The sequence below is a fragment of the Pezoporus wallicus genome, unplaced genomic scaffold (genome assembly GCF_028554395.1).
Source record: "Pezoporus wallicus isolate ANWC-B61680 ecotype Strahan unplaced genomic scaffold, APGP_CSIRO_Pwel_v1 contig_5353, whole genome shotgun sequence".
Classification (NCBI taxonomy): Eukaryota; Metazoa; Chordata; class Aves; order Psittaciformes; family Psittacidae; genus Pezoporus; species Pezoporus wallicus.
This window is the reverse complement of record NW_026642422.1, coordinates 270,142-284,859: the sequence shown is the minus strand read 5'-3', so window position 1 is coordinate 284,859 and position 14,718 is coordinate 270,142. Positions and strand designations below refer to the sequence as shown.

The window sequence follows — 14,718 nt, the reverse complement described above, 5'->3', positions numbered from 1 at the left end:
TGTTATGTAAAGGTATTGTGTGTACATTTTCATTCTAGCATTAACCTTCAGTTTACAGTCAATATCCTGTGGATACAGAAAGGGACCTTTTCCTCACCCATCCAGCTTGTTACCTTTCCAACATCTCTGTTTTCAACTGTATCACTTCCCCACTACTATTTATGTCATTTAGGCTGTCTGCTTCCTCATTTTCTTCCCCCCCTTCTCCTGGCATTCTTTAGGCAATGTGAAAAGCCACAGAAGAGCCCAGCCTGCATAACAGCCTCCTGTCTGCCAAGATAAACTTGGCTGCACTGCAAGTTTATCTTTTTCTCATACTGTTTATCTGCAGCAAGTAACCACTTACAATCTTTTGCAAATAAAATGAAGTCACCTACTATTCATGAAAATCACCTTGCATGTTGCGTGATGATGGGAATGAAATGTCACTAATTGTTCTCCCAGACGCATGGTGCTACCTAGGACACATGCATGGAACTACCTAGGGCCAGCACAGTTATCCAGGACAAGTCCAGGGAGCACACACAGTATTCCTTAATGTCACACTAAAAGATTTCATTGTCCAAAACATGTCTACTATCTGTTTTTCCAGTAATACTGATGCTTGTTCCGGGTTATGTCTACTCCGAGCCCTTTACTAAGAGTGATAACAGTTTGCATGGTTAGAGCAGCTGTGTATTTTCTATCAGTCTCCATTATTTAACTCCAGCCACTACTGGAAAAATGCTAAAGTTAGGACCTGTTGGACAGTTGAATAAAGGGAATAAATACAGCCTGAGAGGCCCATGGCTTTTAAGTTGCTAACCCAATATTTGAGTGTATTTTCCAGTTGCTCTCTCTCTCCCTTTACCATAAACACAGGTCAAACTGTTTCTTTTCTCCCACTCTTCATTTGTGTTGCCTATTACATTTGCAAAATATTTGGGATACCAGATGCCTTTCAACAGGTGACTGAATAGCAATGGAAGACAATGTGATTTTCACCTTGATACAAGTGTGTAGCTAAAACTGTCACATCTGACAGTAATTAAAACTAAACAATACCACAGTACAGTAGAAGGAAATTTCTGTCTTCTTCTTCATTGCTACTACTAAATCCTGACAACATTTCCCTACTGTGCCTGTTTCTAATCTTTTCACTGAAATGATAGGGAATTCAACAACTCTTCTTGCTCAATATTCACTTGCTTTTGAAAGGCTGGTGAGCATCCAGTGAAATTCAGGATACAAAAAAGAGTGAGCCCTGGTCTGTACCAGATCTGCTTCTCATGTGCCAGAGAAATAGGCCAGTTATTTTACATATTCTTTGCTTGCTTATCCACCTAAGACTAATCTGAATGGTGAGAACTGCATTGTATGCAAGTATATATTACTATTGCATGCCATCAGCAAGTCTGACTCATATTTGGATTGTGGAGACACAGAACTTTTGCAAGACAACAGATAAAGACAGAACACAATCCAGTGGCAGCAACTAAATCACACAATCGGCATTTACAGGTACTTTCTATGCAGGAGAATTGGATTTCTCACCATTATGTTTGTTCTTAAGTACAGCAAATTACACCATTTTAGGAAGATGACAGCTGGATAAATTTTTTTTGTTGTTTTGGGTATTTTTTTTTTATTTTTATTTTTTCCCCTCTCTCCTTTTTTCTTTCTTCCTCCTTTTTTTTTTTTCCCATGGTAGGGTCAAATCTGCTCCCACTGAGCTCTCCCATTCTCCCACAGAATGCAAGCCAAATGTGAAACACAGCATTAGGCATGATGATGACAATTTTCCAACTATCACTGCATAAACTCAGGATTATTTTGGGCCTGATTTTTAAGAAGTGTTGAATGCTAACTTCAACCGGAGCACTACTAACACACCTGAAAAATGCTGAACTGCAAGATGGACACCCAGATTCTACATGCTCAGAATATCTATAGCAAATACCATGGCAAGTTTATGGCATTTGTATCTTCAATAGTCTTAACAAAAGAGCTGGGAAAGCATTTTGTAAGCAACAGCTAACCTTTCTTGCTGGAGAGAGAGAGGGAGGGAGAAACTAAAAATATTCCATACTGTTCCCATGGGTGCCAGGGAAGAGAAGACTTTTCAATTATACAAAAATAAATATATAATTTCAAGACCCTGGCCCAAAATAGCCTCTTATACCAGTATAAATAAATGCATCTGTTAGCTTGAAGCGTGGAATGAAGTAAAATGAACGATTAAGAAAACTCCTTAACTCCTCTATCTGCTACAACGTGGCCTTTTAGGTAACACAATGCCAAGCTGTAATAATAGTATATCAGCTGAATTGTGCAAGCATTTTTAACTCTTTGACAGCAAATTAACCCTTTAAAATCACTATGAAAGTGACTCCAAGAGGGAATATATATATACACACTATATATATATTTTTTTTTTTAAAAAGTCTTACATCATTAAGCCTACTATATTGTTTCTCAAGTAACCCCTTCAGGGTACTTGCTATAGAAGGGAAAACATCAAGGAGAAAAACCATGAAGACGCAGTTACAGGAACTTAATGGTAAAACATACAAAACAGTCAATATTTCTTCTCAGGTATGCTGACCTACACAAGGAATAATGGGGTCAATGTCAACAAATTTATACTTATGTGAGATGGGAAAAAAGAGAATGCTCATTTTATGGAAGTACAACAGAATGACAGGTATGAATCTTAAGTCTTACTCTTCTAGTGAGAACACATTCTCTGCATTAAATGACGTAGAAGGAAATGTATATAATTTTAGACTTTATTGTACACTGTATTAACTGTGTTGCCCAAATTTGGGAACTAATTCTTCAGCCTACAATACACATTAACAGGTGCCATTAATCAAAGAGCTCTTTCACACTGGAAAGACCAAGTACGTCATTAATGAGGAGATTTGTGCATTTGCTGCATTAGTGGCACTCTTGTTGCATTTTGTTGTTTCTAATTATGTCCTTGCTTGTCACAGGCCAAAGGTTCTGAATACACTGCTCCAAAGCCAGCACTCATTTATAACAGAGTAAGTTTTAAAGCCATGTGCCTGTCTTCCATACCTAGACTAGACATACTGGAATGACTCAATGTCAGCATCAAGCTAACAAATTATCCAAAACATCTGAGCATGAAGTCATTCTGTTAACAGAAAAAGGAACAGAAGCTGGTGGGGAAAAAGCAAGTTAACTCCACAACTGCTGGCATCTTCCAAACAACCATCTACAGGAATGTTGTAGCTTGCAAAGGGCAACATCCTCCCACTGTGACTTAGCAGTGTTATGAGATTTCCACTGAGCCATAGGCTAACTGAAAGCAAGTCTATTTTCAGAGAATTCGCTTGAGAAATTCCACATTTCAGACTGTTTCAGCAGCAGCCTCCTGAACTAAGGAAGTCACACAGTCTCTCAGACCAAAAGCAACCATGGATCCCAGGCAGTGGGAGAGAACCAAATAACATCTTCTGCTACGGCCTATTTTAAGGAGTTGATGTCATAGCAACAATACAGGAGATAATAGGTTGCACAGAGCCTTATTGTTGCAGCCTTCTTTTTTTTTAATAGGGCCATGCAGCTGTTTTCCTGGTTTGATTTATGGTCAGCTCAAAGAATCACAAAACAACTTAGGATTGAAGTGACTCTGGCAGAAGGGACCTGATCAAAGAAAAGCTAGTTTCAAAGTTAGCACAGGTTGTTCAGGTCATTCGCAATGTTTCAATAATGAGCTAAACCAAAATGTTGACTAAACTTCCTGCCACAAACTTCTAAAGCATTGCTAGGAAAAGAAACATATTTCTGATGCACCAAAGATAGTCTAATTTCCCAGCTCCAATATCAGTTTGGGTGAGCTTTGCCCTGTGGTCACCAGATAACCTCATCCTTTAGCCAGCAATACAGTTCCACTAAGCACTCTTAAGTCCCTCACAGATTCTTCAGCCTTATACTGTCAACCTCATACTGCTTTTGCTTTTAGACTGTCACACATGCTGTAAGGTTTAATGTGCATTTCTCAGACTTCCCAGGGGAAGAGAGAATAGAAGAACCATATCCCCCCCTACACACTTGATGCTGGGAGAAAAACTGTCGTGAAGTCACATCCAAGCCTCATCAAACTGGGACTCCTCACAAATGGCTTCTCAAATACTACAGGAAATCATTGTGTTCATGTTTGCTTCTCCCAGACACAGCGTGTGGAATAACAACTCTAAATAAGCGAACTTATAAGGGACACATTAAATGCTCCTTATAGCTATAAGTACATAACCAAAACAGCTTAATATTCCAGGTCAGTAACAGACTCTAAGTGTATTTCAAAGAGGAAAAAATACTGCAAGAACATAGAATGGAAAACAATGCAACTTCAAACCACCCACTTCATTTATTAGGAGACAACCATGTGCTTGGCACTCTTCATACAGAAAGGATGAACCCCAAAGGGCTTTCATAGCTCAGAACAGACAATATAAAACCAAAACCCCACACTCAGACAACACAATGATGTGATCTTCATCTGGTATATTGTATCACTAAATGAGACCAGATGAAGATCCATTTTGTCTCAGGGCATATCTTCCTCTGAATATCTTCATGTATATCTTTATAGTAGGAGCCCAAAGAACACTTTTCCTACAGCAAGAACTGCAGAACTCCTATCTAAATACAACAGATGTAATGCAGGCTCCTGCTCTTAGCTGCTCCACATAAGGCCTTAAATGCAAAGAAAAGACCTCATTGTTTTGGAAGAAAAGCCCTGTCAGTTCACTTTACCTGAGAAATAACTGCCTCTCCATTGTGACCAAGCTGAAACTACACTTTACAGTGCAAAAACACAAAATAAAGCAACCCAGGAACAAACAGCAGGTTCAGGAACTTCCACCACTCACTTCTGAAAGTTTTCCCCAAAGGTAAGGGGGACTCTGGGTTTTATATTTGCATCCATCTTCAATTTTGCTTAGAGCTCTGCAGGACTCTGAAGGCAGGTGTAGGCATGGGGGTGGAGGACAGAGATACCTTAAATTATATACAGCTGCAGAATATCAAGCTGTACTTTTTATGGTGATATTTTGCTGACAATGCAAATCTCAAGGGCAAAGTTAAAAGAGAAATTCTCAAAGAGAAAAAAAACAAGCCAACAAATAGAAAAACAAAGCCACCCCCCCCCCCCCCCCCCCCCCCCGCCAAAAACAAACAAACAAACAAAAAAAAAAACAACAACAAAAAAGAACCCAAACCTGGCATGTAGACATTATCTTCATTAACATGAGACAGTCAGCACAGGACCAAAGTGGGAATTTGTGACATTAAACTGCAAATGGTATAGAAAGACTGCAGTAAAACTACTAAAAGTCTGACTAAAACTAGGATTCCCCACAGCATTCTAAGTCTAATGTAGGTCTACATGCAGCACTCACATTAGAAAAAAAGAACTGAACACAAGGTGATGTAGCAGTATCTGGTGCTTCTGTGTACAAGAGGTATGAACCTTCTCTAGAATGGCATCTGGGGCACTTTGCACATAGGTTTCAGTTTCACTGATTTCAGCACTGACTCGTGGCCTCAGTCCAAGGGACTTGGACTCCTTTGTGATTGTGTAAGGCACAGAAGTGCCTTCCACTTCATCCTTCCTGCTCCTTGCAGTGTGCTCTCCTAAGTCTAGAGACTTCACCACAAAATCCATTCCTACAAGAATACCTTAGAAGGTAGATAGATAGGTGTAGCAAGGAAAAAGAATGAACAGTGCTTAAACTGAAAATTTATTCAGATCTTTATCTAGGAAAAGGAATGCAGTATGCAGCCAGGAGATGTGCATATAGTACAGGGAAAAGGTGTAAGAGGATGGTATGGTGAGAACATTGCCAGAGTTTCCTAACTTTGTTACTCTTTCTTTCACGTACAGAGAAATGCATTTATATGTAAACATATTAATTAGAAGTTCCTTGAAATCATAAACCAATTTAGATCAAAGACTTTTAGAACTAAGGAGTTTCCTAACTCCTGTTCTCATATTCAGTTCACTAGGGGTATTTTTAATCATCAGGTAGATGAAAACTCTAAGTAACAGACAATAACAAAAAAAATTGTGGGGGATGTAATCATCAGGAAACTCTCTTTTTTGCATATCTGCTGTTATGCATATGGTTCAGATAAATTTTCCTCAGAAAATTTAAGCCCCTATTTTGTTATTGTAGAGAAGCCTTTCTCTAGACCTGTTTTCCATAATAGAAAAAGTATAGTCAATTTAAGGATTATAAGCATGTACTCTTTTTTCAGATACCATAAATGCCTCTTTCCAGAATGTTGCAGTGTGCTAATTATTGCTTCACTGAGTTTGAATGATCTCACTTGAGTAGGTAAAGCACAATCAACACAAAGCAGCTTTTCCAGGGTTTAACTAAAGTCAGAAGAGTACAAAATAACCCAAAAATATCTCCGACAGCTCAACATATTTATTAGGATTGAGAGTTCTGTTGGGTTTGTTTGTAGAGAAGCTGTACAATACAGTTAGTCCAGTTTGACTGTACTTTGAAAAGAGATTTGTTAACAAATTTTCCCTCAAACACAAAAGTAAAAAAAAAACCCCTAACTTGTTTAACTCTGCAAACGTGTGTGATTCCTACTAAAATCTTCTCAACTGAAGGCTTACAAATTAGTCTCTGGAGGTGAAAAAGGCCATAAAAAGAAAACAACTTGATTTGCCTTCCAGTAGTAATAAGTGTAAGGAGCTTATAAGGCAATAAGCTATTGCCTGCACAGTGAGTTCTCATTCTTAGAAACACAGGCTGCATCCAAAGCAGTGCAATACCTGCATTTTCAACCCTTTTTGGGATCCTAACATGAGCTCATTTACAGGTGAAATAACTGAACTGACTGGTCAAATATCATTATTTGGCCAGTAATTAATGAGATTATGTACTCTAATACCAGATTCTGGTAAAACAGTACTGCATAACAGTAGTTTTCTAAACCTTGACATCAGGAATTTATGAATAAATACACCTGAAAGCTTGCTCTGGTGCTTCTTCTAATTTCTGCAAAACATATAACTAGTAGGAAATCTAGAGATAATTTACATGAAGGAATTACAGAAGTGGACTATGTTTTATGTAAGTATACATTTCAACTGATGGCGAGACATGAAGCTTATCCCACACAAAACCAGAATAAAGACCTTGAACTGGGGAAGGATGTCATCATTTTCATTTTGTCTACATACAGCTTTCTTTATTACTCAATATGGTAAAGTTCATTCTAGAGAGAAAGAGGCATTATAAAACAGGTAGTATCAATATTTTGAGTAGAAGTGGCATCACTGGTGATTGATTAATGATTCTTGTGATGCAAATTAACTGCCTCTGTAATTGTCTACCCTGTACTGATTAACAACAAGGTAGAGGACAGCTGAAACTGAGAATACATGAACATTTTTCAACAGAGCAGCCTTTACTCCTTGTGAATTGCTCCTCCTCAAATGGAAATTAAGTATTCCCTATAGCTGCTTTAGATCAAAAAATTGGTGATTTGTTTTTAGTACTAATGATTTCAGCTACAAACTTAGAATGGCCAAAAGTAACAAAAGCAAGCATGGCTGTATAACACTGTGTGAACACTCCTCTGTAGACAATAATGAAATTTCAATGCACAGCTGAACCTCCTTTGAGTTCTGTGGAATGTTGGCTGGCAAGCAGTGCCCTTGGTTTATAACTTTTTATGCACAGACATACATGTCTTCCTCCATTTCTTCAGAAAGGCTTGGTATCATAAGCAGGTGGAATAATTTTTTCAATACAACAGTGATTTTCTGCTACTACATTAGGAATAAGTACCATAGAATCATAGAATCATAGAATAGTTAGGATTGGAAAGGACCTCAAGATCATCTACATCCAAACCCCCTGCCATGGGCAGGGACATCTCACACTAAACCATGCCACCCAAGGATCTGTTCAACCTGGACCTGAACACCTTCAGGGATGGAGCATTCACAACCTCCCTGGGCAACACATTCCAGAGCCTCACTGCCCTCACAGTAAAGAGCTTCTTCCTTATATCCAATCTAAACTTCCCCTGTTTAAGTTTTAACCCGTTACCCCTTGTCCTGTCACTACAGTCCCTAATGAAGAGTCCATCCCCAGCATCCCTACAGGCCCCCTTCAGATACTGGAAGCTGCTCTGAGGTCTCCACACAGCCTTCTCTTCCCCAGGCTGAACAGCCCCAACTTTTTCAGCCTGTCTTCATACGGGACGTGCTCCAGTCCCCTGATCCTTGTGCCCCTTCTCTGGACTTGTTTCAAGAGTTCCATGTCCTTTTTATGTTGAGGACACCAGAACTGCACACAATACTCCAGGTGAGGTCTCACAAGAGCAGAGTAGTGGGGCAGGATCACCTCCTTCGCCCTGCTGGTCATGCTCCTTTTGATGCGGCCCAGGACACGGTTGGCTTTCTGGGCTGCAAGTGCACCCTGAAGCCAACTCATGTTCATTTTCTCATCGACCAGCACCCCTAAGTCCTTCTCCGCAGGGCTGCTCTGAATCTCTTCTCTGCCCAACCTGTAGCTGTGCCTGGGATTGCTCCGACCCAGGTGTAGGACCTTGCACTTGTCATGGTTAAACTTCATAAGGCTGGCATCAGCCCGCCTCACAAGTGTGTCAGGGTCCCTCTGGATGGCATTCCTTCCCTCCAGCATATCAACCAAACATCCAAAGTCTAACTGCCAAGATAAACAGACAGTGTGCCTACAACAATTTTTGCAAGTGATGTTTATTGACTTAAGACAATCCACTAATTTTGCCACCTTTAGAGCAGATCAGGAAGCTCTGACCTGTTACTTTTAGACAAGCAAAGGCATCTAAGAGTAACAATTGCAAACAGTTGCTTCAACCTGCACTCTTCATAGTGATTTTACGTGCCACATTACAAAGCATAGAGCCCTTGCTTCCCAGGAAACTCAAAGACCCCAATATCAGCCAGGCAGAGCTCTCTGGGGCCTGGGTCCTGCATGGCTGCAGTTTTCTGCCAAGTGAGGAATTTGGCCCTTTGTGGATAAAGTTTGATTATAAAACTTTCAGGGAAAAGACAACTTTTCTCTAAAAAGGAAGCCTGCACTAAGCTTCTCTGTCACTCTAAGACAACAATGACAGGTGGATTAGGTAGTAAACTAGAGAAAAAGATATGTCATCACCCATCGGCTGACTGCCTGTGAGTGAAACAATAAATAATACTGGATCGTTAAGGTTTCAAGTACTTGAAAGTATCAACAATGTAATGAATACCCATCTGGCAACAATATCCTGTTCCAGTTAGTACATCATTTTGGATAGCTTGAGTTCAGCTAACTGAGGTTGCAGTATACGTGCCTTATAAAGATTTTCCAGTATGTAGCTTCTTTAACTCTGAAGGTCCAGAAGTGGAATGTGTGGTTCTCTAAAATGGCTACAAATAGATCCTCTCCCACCAGAGCTGAGAGAGCCAACTGGGCCAGCCAGCAAAAGTGTAAAGCAGACATTGATCACAGCAGCCTGCACCTTCCCTTCTCTTCCAAGCGTTCTGTACCGGCAGGAAGAAGAATGGAGAGAGCACAAAGACAACTGAGCTTAGACTGCTCTTACGCACTTCCTGAATTATTGCTAGCTCAGAGGCACTGTAACTAATTTGTAACTATTAACTTCCTTGTGTTAATCAACACACATGCAAAGCACCCATCTGATTGGTTTGACTGAGATTTTCTTTAATTACATGGAAAGAAAGCTAATTCCCTCCACCCTCACGGAGGAAAGAAATGCAGCAAACACAAGCTCAGAAGGACCATCAGCAGGGTTTCAGTATCCCATCTTCAGTACTGAAATCTAAACCTTCTCTTTCAGCTTCTGTTATGCAGACTTAAACATACAAACTGATGCTCTCACAGCATGACTTGCACATTTGGAAATAAAACTAACCAACAAACTTGCACCTTTTTTCCCTAATATTTATTGTCAATAAATACATGCTATTGGGGCTACCTTTGCTTCTGTTCCCTTCCTAGAGCAGCAAAACTTTCCCACTAGACTGCTCCTGCAGGAATCCTCCCTTTACAACAGCCACACAACTTGTCAACTCCCTTGGCCATCATTCTGGCAGTGACAAAATACCCAGTGTGATACATCAGCCTCTGATTTACTGCCCTTCTCATCAGTTTGTCAGAAATTTGAAGACCTTAAAAGAAGTGTTACACTGAAATTTATAGGAGCAGGTGGTCTTCAATTTCCAGGGCCATATGGCACATTTTTCTACTGAAAAAGGCCCTGCAAGGTCTTGAACTACCAAGTTTTAAAATACCGCTATTACTTTGCATTTTAGACATATTTGAAGACATCCTGAAAGATTTCAAGCAATACATTTTCTGTTCTAAAAACCTACAAAAATGTCTTAAAAATTCCATTTCCATTATAGCTTTTCTTCCAGCTCAAAAAAAAAAAAAAAAAAAGAAAGACAAACCCAAACACGTGAAAGATTCAATATGGGACAATGTATTATTTTAACTTGTTAACATTCTTTTCAGAAATTACACATGTATGCACTACTTATAAGAAAGTTGTACCATATTCATGCTGATAAAAATCCTTACATCTAAGTGATAAAGTATCATGCTCTTGAGTAAACAGTAGATAAACATGTAGTTCAAATCTAGATTTATATCAGTAATTAGATATATCCACACAGAATTTATTGGTGAGCTACTTCAATCAGGACAACCGTAGTACCTTCTTTTTGCTGCAGTAAATCTGCCATTTCTTCTCTGGAGGGAGTGCAAACATAGCCTCTCTGTTCTTGTCTGTGAGATCCAGTTCATCCTGGAGATTGTGAAAAAGCGAGAGGAAAAAAACAGTCAGCACCTGCATTGTAACTTGTAATAGGTACAGAAGAATGTGGATCAGCTATGTTGACTAGCCCTCAATCAAAGGGCAGAGGACATAGTGGCTCCCAAAGACTCCAAAGATTATTGGTTTCATAATTTTTACCTTGCTACTGTGGGTTCCTCCTGTCAAAGCAGAAGCTATGAAGAGAGGCAGCCTAAATAACTCCAGTGTCAAAATTCCATTACTAACGTCCAGGATGGGAAAGAGCACATGAAAAGCATGAAGTGAAAAACCCAAAGCACTGGTTTATGTGACACATTCACTCCTCAGGACGCCTAGAGAAAATTCAATACATCTTTTTCCTGGCCTGCAGTACCAGCTTGGTCTTCCATAGAAGATCAGTGAAATAACTGTATCTTTTAAGAAGAGGTCACAAGATACTTGCCTAGTGGCAGTAATGTCAACAGCAACCTACAGGTTGGACAAGGAAATGCTTCTCCAGATGTTTGGTCTCTGAACCGCAGTCCCCAGCAAAAGACAACCAGTGTTCCAGACAGAGAATATACATCCACTCAGTGTCACATCAGATTGAAGAGACCAGCAAATTCTCTCTGCTAAGAAAAGCAAGTTCAGTGGAACACACTCTTTTAGAGCCTAAGCCAACCTTGCATTTGTAAAATGATGGATAATGCTGTGATCTGGAACTGACTCCCAGATTCCCCACTTCCATTTCTTTTCTGGAAAGGGTGGATAACAATAGACTGTCTTCCTGCTGAATGTGTCTCTAAAAACTTCAAAGCAAAGACTGCTACTTGCTCTGTGTTTATTCAGCACTAGCCAGAACAGTCCCCTAGCTGTCAGTTTCAGGTGCTAATGGGAATTAAGCAAATAAAAATTCTTCCTAGCAAGTAGCCAGCTTGAGTAGGGACAAAGAGGTCTAAATGAGAGTTTCAGCAATAAAAGACAAGCTTCCAATAGTGTTTCAATGAGTTAATTTTGGCAAGGTTTTCTTTCTCCTATATATTTGAAAGTGTTTGGAGAAGGAAGTGTCCAGGGATCCCATATCAAGATGACATTGCAGCATTATGAATACTGCACATGCAGATTCTGGCACCCACACTAAACTATCCCAAGCAGAGACAATACCTCTTTAACTCAGCCCAGCAATGGCTCATTTGGAAAGCATTCAGAGCTGGGAAACTTGTGAAAACAATGAGCTAAATTGCACACTGAGCCTGGTAGCGGCTGCTGACAGATTTAAAAGCCCATTGAGATTTTAGCTGCAAAAAGGTACAAAAGAAATGCAAACAGTAACAAGGTGAGGTCAGTGCCAGCAGCCCGAGGTAGAAGCAGCTTGAGGAGGTTTTTTTAAATAAGAAAAAGTTTAAAGGCAAAAAAAAAAACCCACAAATTTTTAGATGTGCAAAAAGAGTGCAAATCATGTGGAAATGTTTAGGGTGAGTTTCCAAACAAGTGGGCAGCCAAGTGAGACAAAGAGTTTTATCCTTGCTACACACAATTAGATAGCTCAGGCCAGGATCACATTCTTGGGGGAAGAGTGAGATGACATGCAAGGTCTTAAGACAAGGGAAATGAAGCTGTTGGAGGTCAAGCATGTGGGAGGGAAAGGAGGGGCAGACAGGGCATCAGAAATGCCAGGTTTGGAAGAACCATCAAAGAGGCCAGAATAGACATCTGATATAAGCTGCCTGGGCTCAGCTAAACACTTAGAAAAATTCTGATCGCTTTATTGATCTGCTTAATAATCTTAGCATTATTTGGGGGGTTTTGTTAGGGTTTTGTTTGTTGGTTGTGGGGTTTTTTTCTTTCTTTTTTTTTCTTTTTTTTTTTTTTACTTCTTTTTTTTTTTTTGTTTTTAACACAGAGCAGCTAACTGGGTTTTTTAGTCCCTTCTGCTCTCTCTGGACTCGTGGCAGATCAGAGAAGCAGCAAAAGCTCTTCCTAGAAGCTGTGCACAAAACCAAATAATGATCTCAACCAACATAGATCAAGACAACCATTTAATCAGCTGAACATGCCTATTGACTAAAAACAACCAAAGGGCAGGATGCTGACACTTCATAGCTTCTAGACACTGCCCTGGACACTGGCACCATCAGGGACACACAGAGACTCTGCTTTTAATGGGACAATAAGAATCTGCAATTTCCAGTCATATAATTTTGCATGCTGATAGTATGACAATCTTTTCAGAACAGAAGCCTGGAAAGGTAGCTTGAAAGGATGGAAGATACAGTGAGAACAAAGTGCATCCACACCCCACTTGATTGTGGCTCAGGAGGGTAGATTAAGCCAGAAGAACATTAGAGTGATTACCATATTAGCTCAGGTAATGTAGTAACAAGGAAATTGCTCAGGGTTCCAGGCATAATCAGGTCCAGATGATCACCCAAGACACACCACAACACACCTGACTGGAAAATGGCACATTTCCTGTTGAAACAGCTAGTGTTTGTTAGGAGGCAAACCTAACCCCAGGTTCTAACCCCCAGGTCAAATGGGCAGGTAGCAAGCATGAATATTCAACAGGGAGAGACACCTTCTCCAATATGCAAAGCAGCAGTCAAGTTTTTCAATATCTTTTCCTGAAGTTAGCCTTCATTAGGTGTTCTCTTCCTCTGAGAGGAAGAAAGGAGTAGTAGGAAGTGAAGGAGCCTGCATAACTCCTCTACCTATAACATTAATCAAGTCCTACCATATAAAGAATCAAGAAAACCCTGCAAGATACAAGAGATGTGAACCCTTCTTCTGGAACCCTCCAAATCATATTACCTCTCCCATCCCTTCTCTATAGAAAAACAGAAGACCACTGTGACTGCACAAGAACCCCCTGGATCTAGCTAAGAAAGATGATCGTGGAACAGGCAGCCCATTTTCCTATTCTGACTCGGGATACCAACAGATGGCACATAAGGAAACTTGCTTCCCTGGAGGTAAACAGGAGGAAAAACAGAAAGAATAAATCTTGGAAGGGTAATGTGGTCCATGAATAGGTCATTCTGACCCAGTGACAGAGGTAGATGTGTCACTGCGTAGAAATTCAGACCCTAGAGTTAGCTCGGTGACAGTAAACAGCTATTGAAGGAAAAAGGAATTGCAAAGGTTGGCAGGAAAGGGGAGCTACAAATTCTGGATGCATTCATTACAACTGGAGTTGGAGCCAGGCTAAGGAACGCGACATGATCAAATGCCCAGGGAGCAAATGTAAACGGCGAGAAAAAAGGGTCAGTCAGAACAAAGCAGGGAGAACACCCTCCTTCATCACCTGTGCCAGCAGAAACGTAGTAACTCCTTTTCTGTGCCTTGGATGGGTGGCTTAGATCCAGCAATTCATGCCAGCATGACCCTGCACAATGGAGCTCAGCCTTCTGGCTCTTAAAAATACTTGAAATTGTTCTTGTGAAACACTGATTAAAAAGATATTTGCCAGGCTGGCCTGAGAGAGATGTAAAGTACCTCCAGTTAGTATTCCTTACCTTTCTCTCCTTTGTCTATTTCCTATTTTATTTACTGAGAGGGATACATTCAGTTAATTTCAGTTAAATTCAGTTAAACATTCAGCTAAACATTCAGTTAAATTCAGGCATTCTTTTTAACTTACACAGATTGAATTTCAATGATAAAACATTTAAAATGTGCTGGAGCTGGATTTGAGGTTCAAGTATTTCCAAGTCCAGTTCTTAGGCCAAAAGGGAAGATGGCCTTAATTCAAAATGGCTACAATCCAAGGAAATAGACAAAGAAAGAGAACAAGAGTGAGGAATGGGTAGGAAACATAAAACTAAGATTCTGTGGGATTTAAAACCACATTATGTCCCTTGTCTTTGAGAACATTCATCAAAGTGTAAAATCTAGATATGATGC

General features: G+C 40.0%; 1 protein-coding gene across 2 annotated transcripts in view; it reads right to left on the bottom strand.

Annotated features, from left to right (window-relative positions):
- Nucleotides 1-14,718, bottom strand: part of DAAM2 (dishevelled associated activator of morphogenesis 2) — a 167,830-nt gene that overhangs the window by 83,199 nt on the left and 69,913 nt on the right. For both annotated transcript variants that reach the window (XM_057429989.1, XM_057429990.1), the window contains exon 3: nt 10,738-10,827. In XM_057429989.1, coding sequence (XP_057285972.1) covers nt 10,738-10,827 — 90 coding nt within the window. The remainder of the gene's footprint in view (nt 1-10,737; nt 10,828-14,718) is intronic.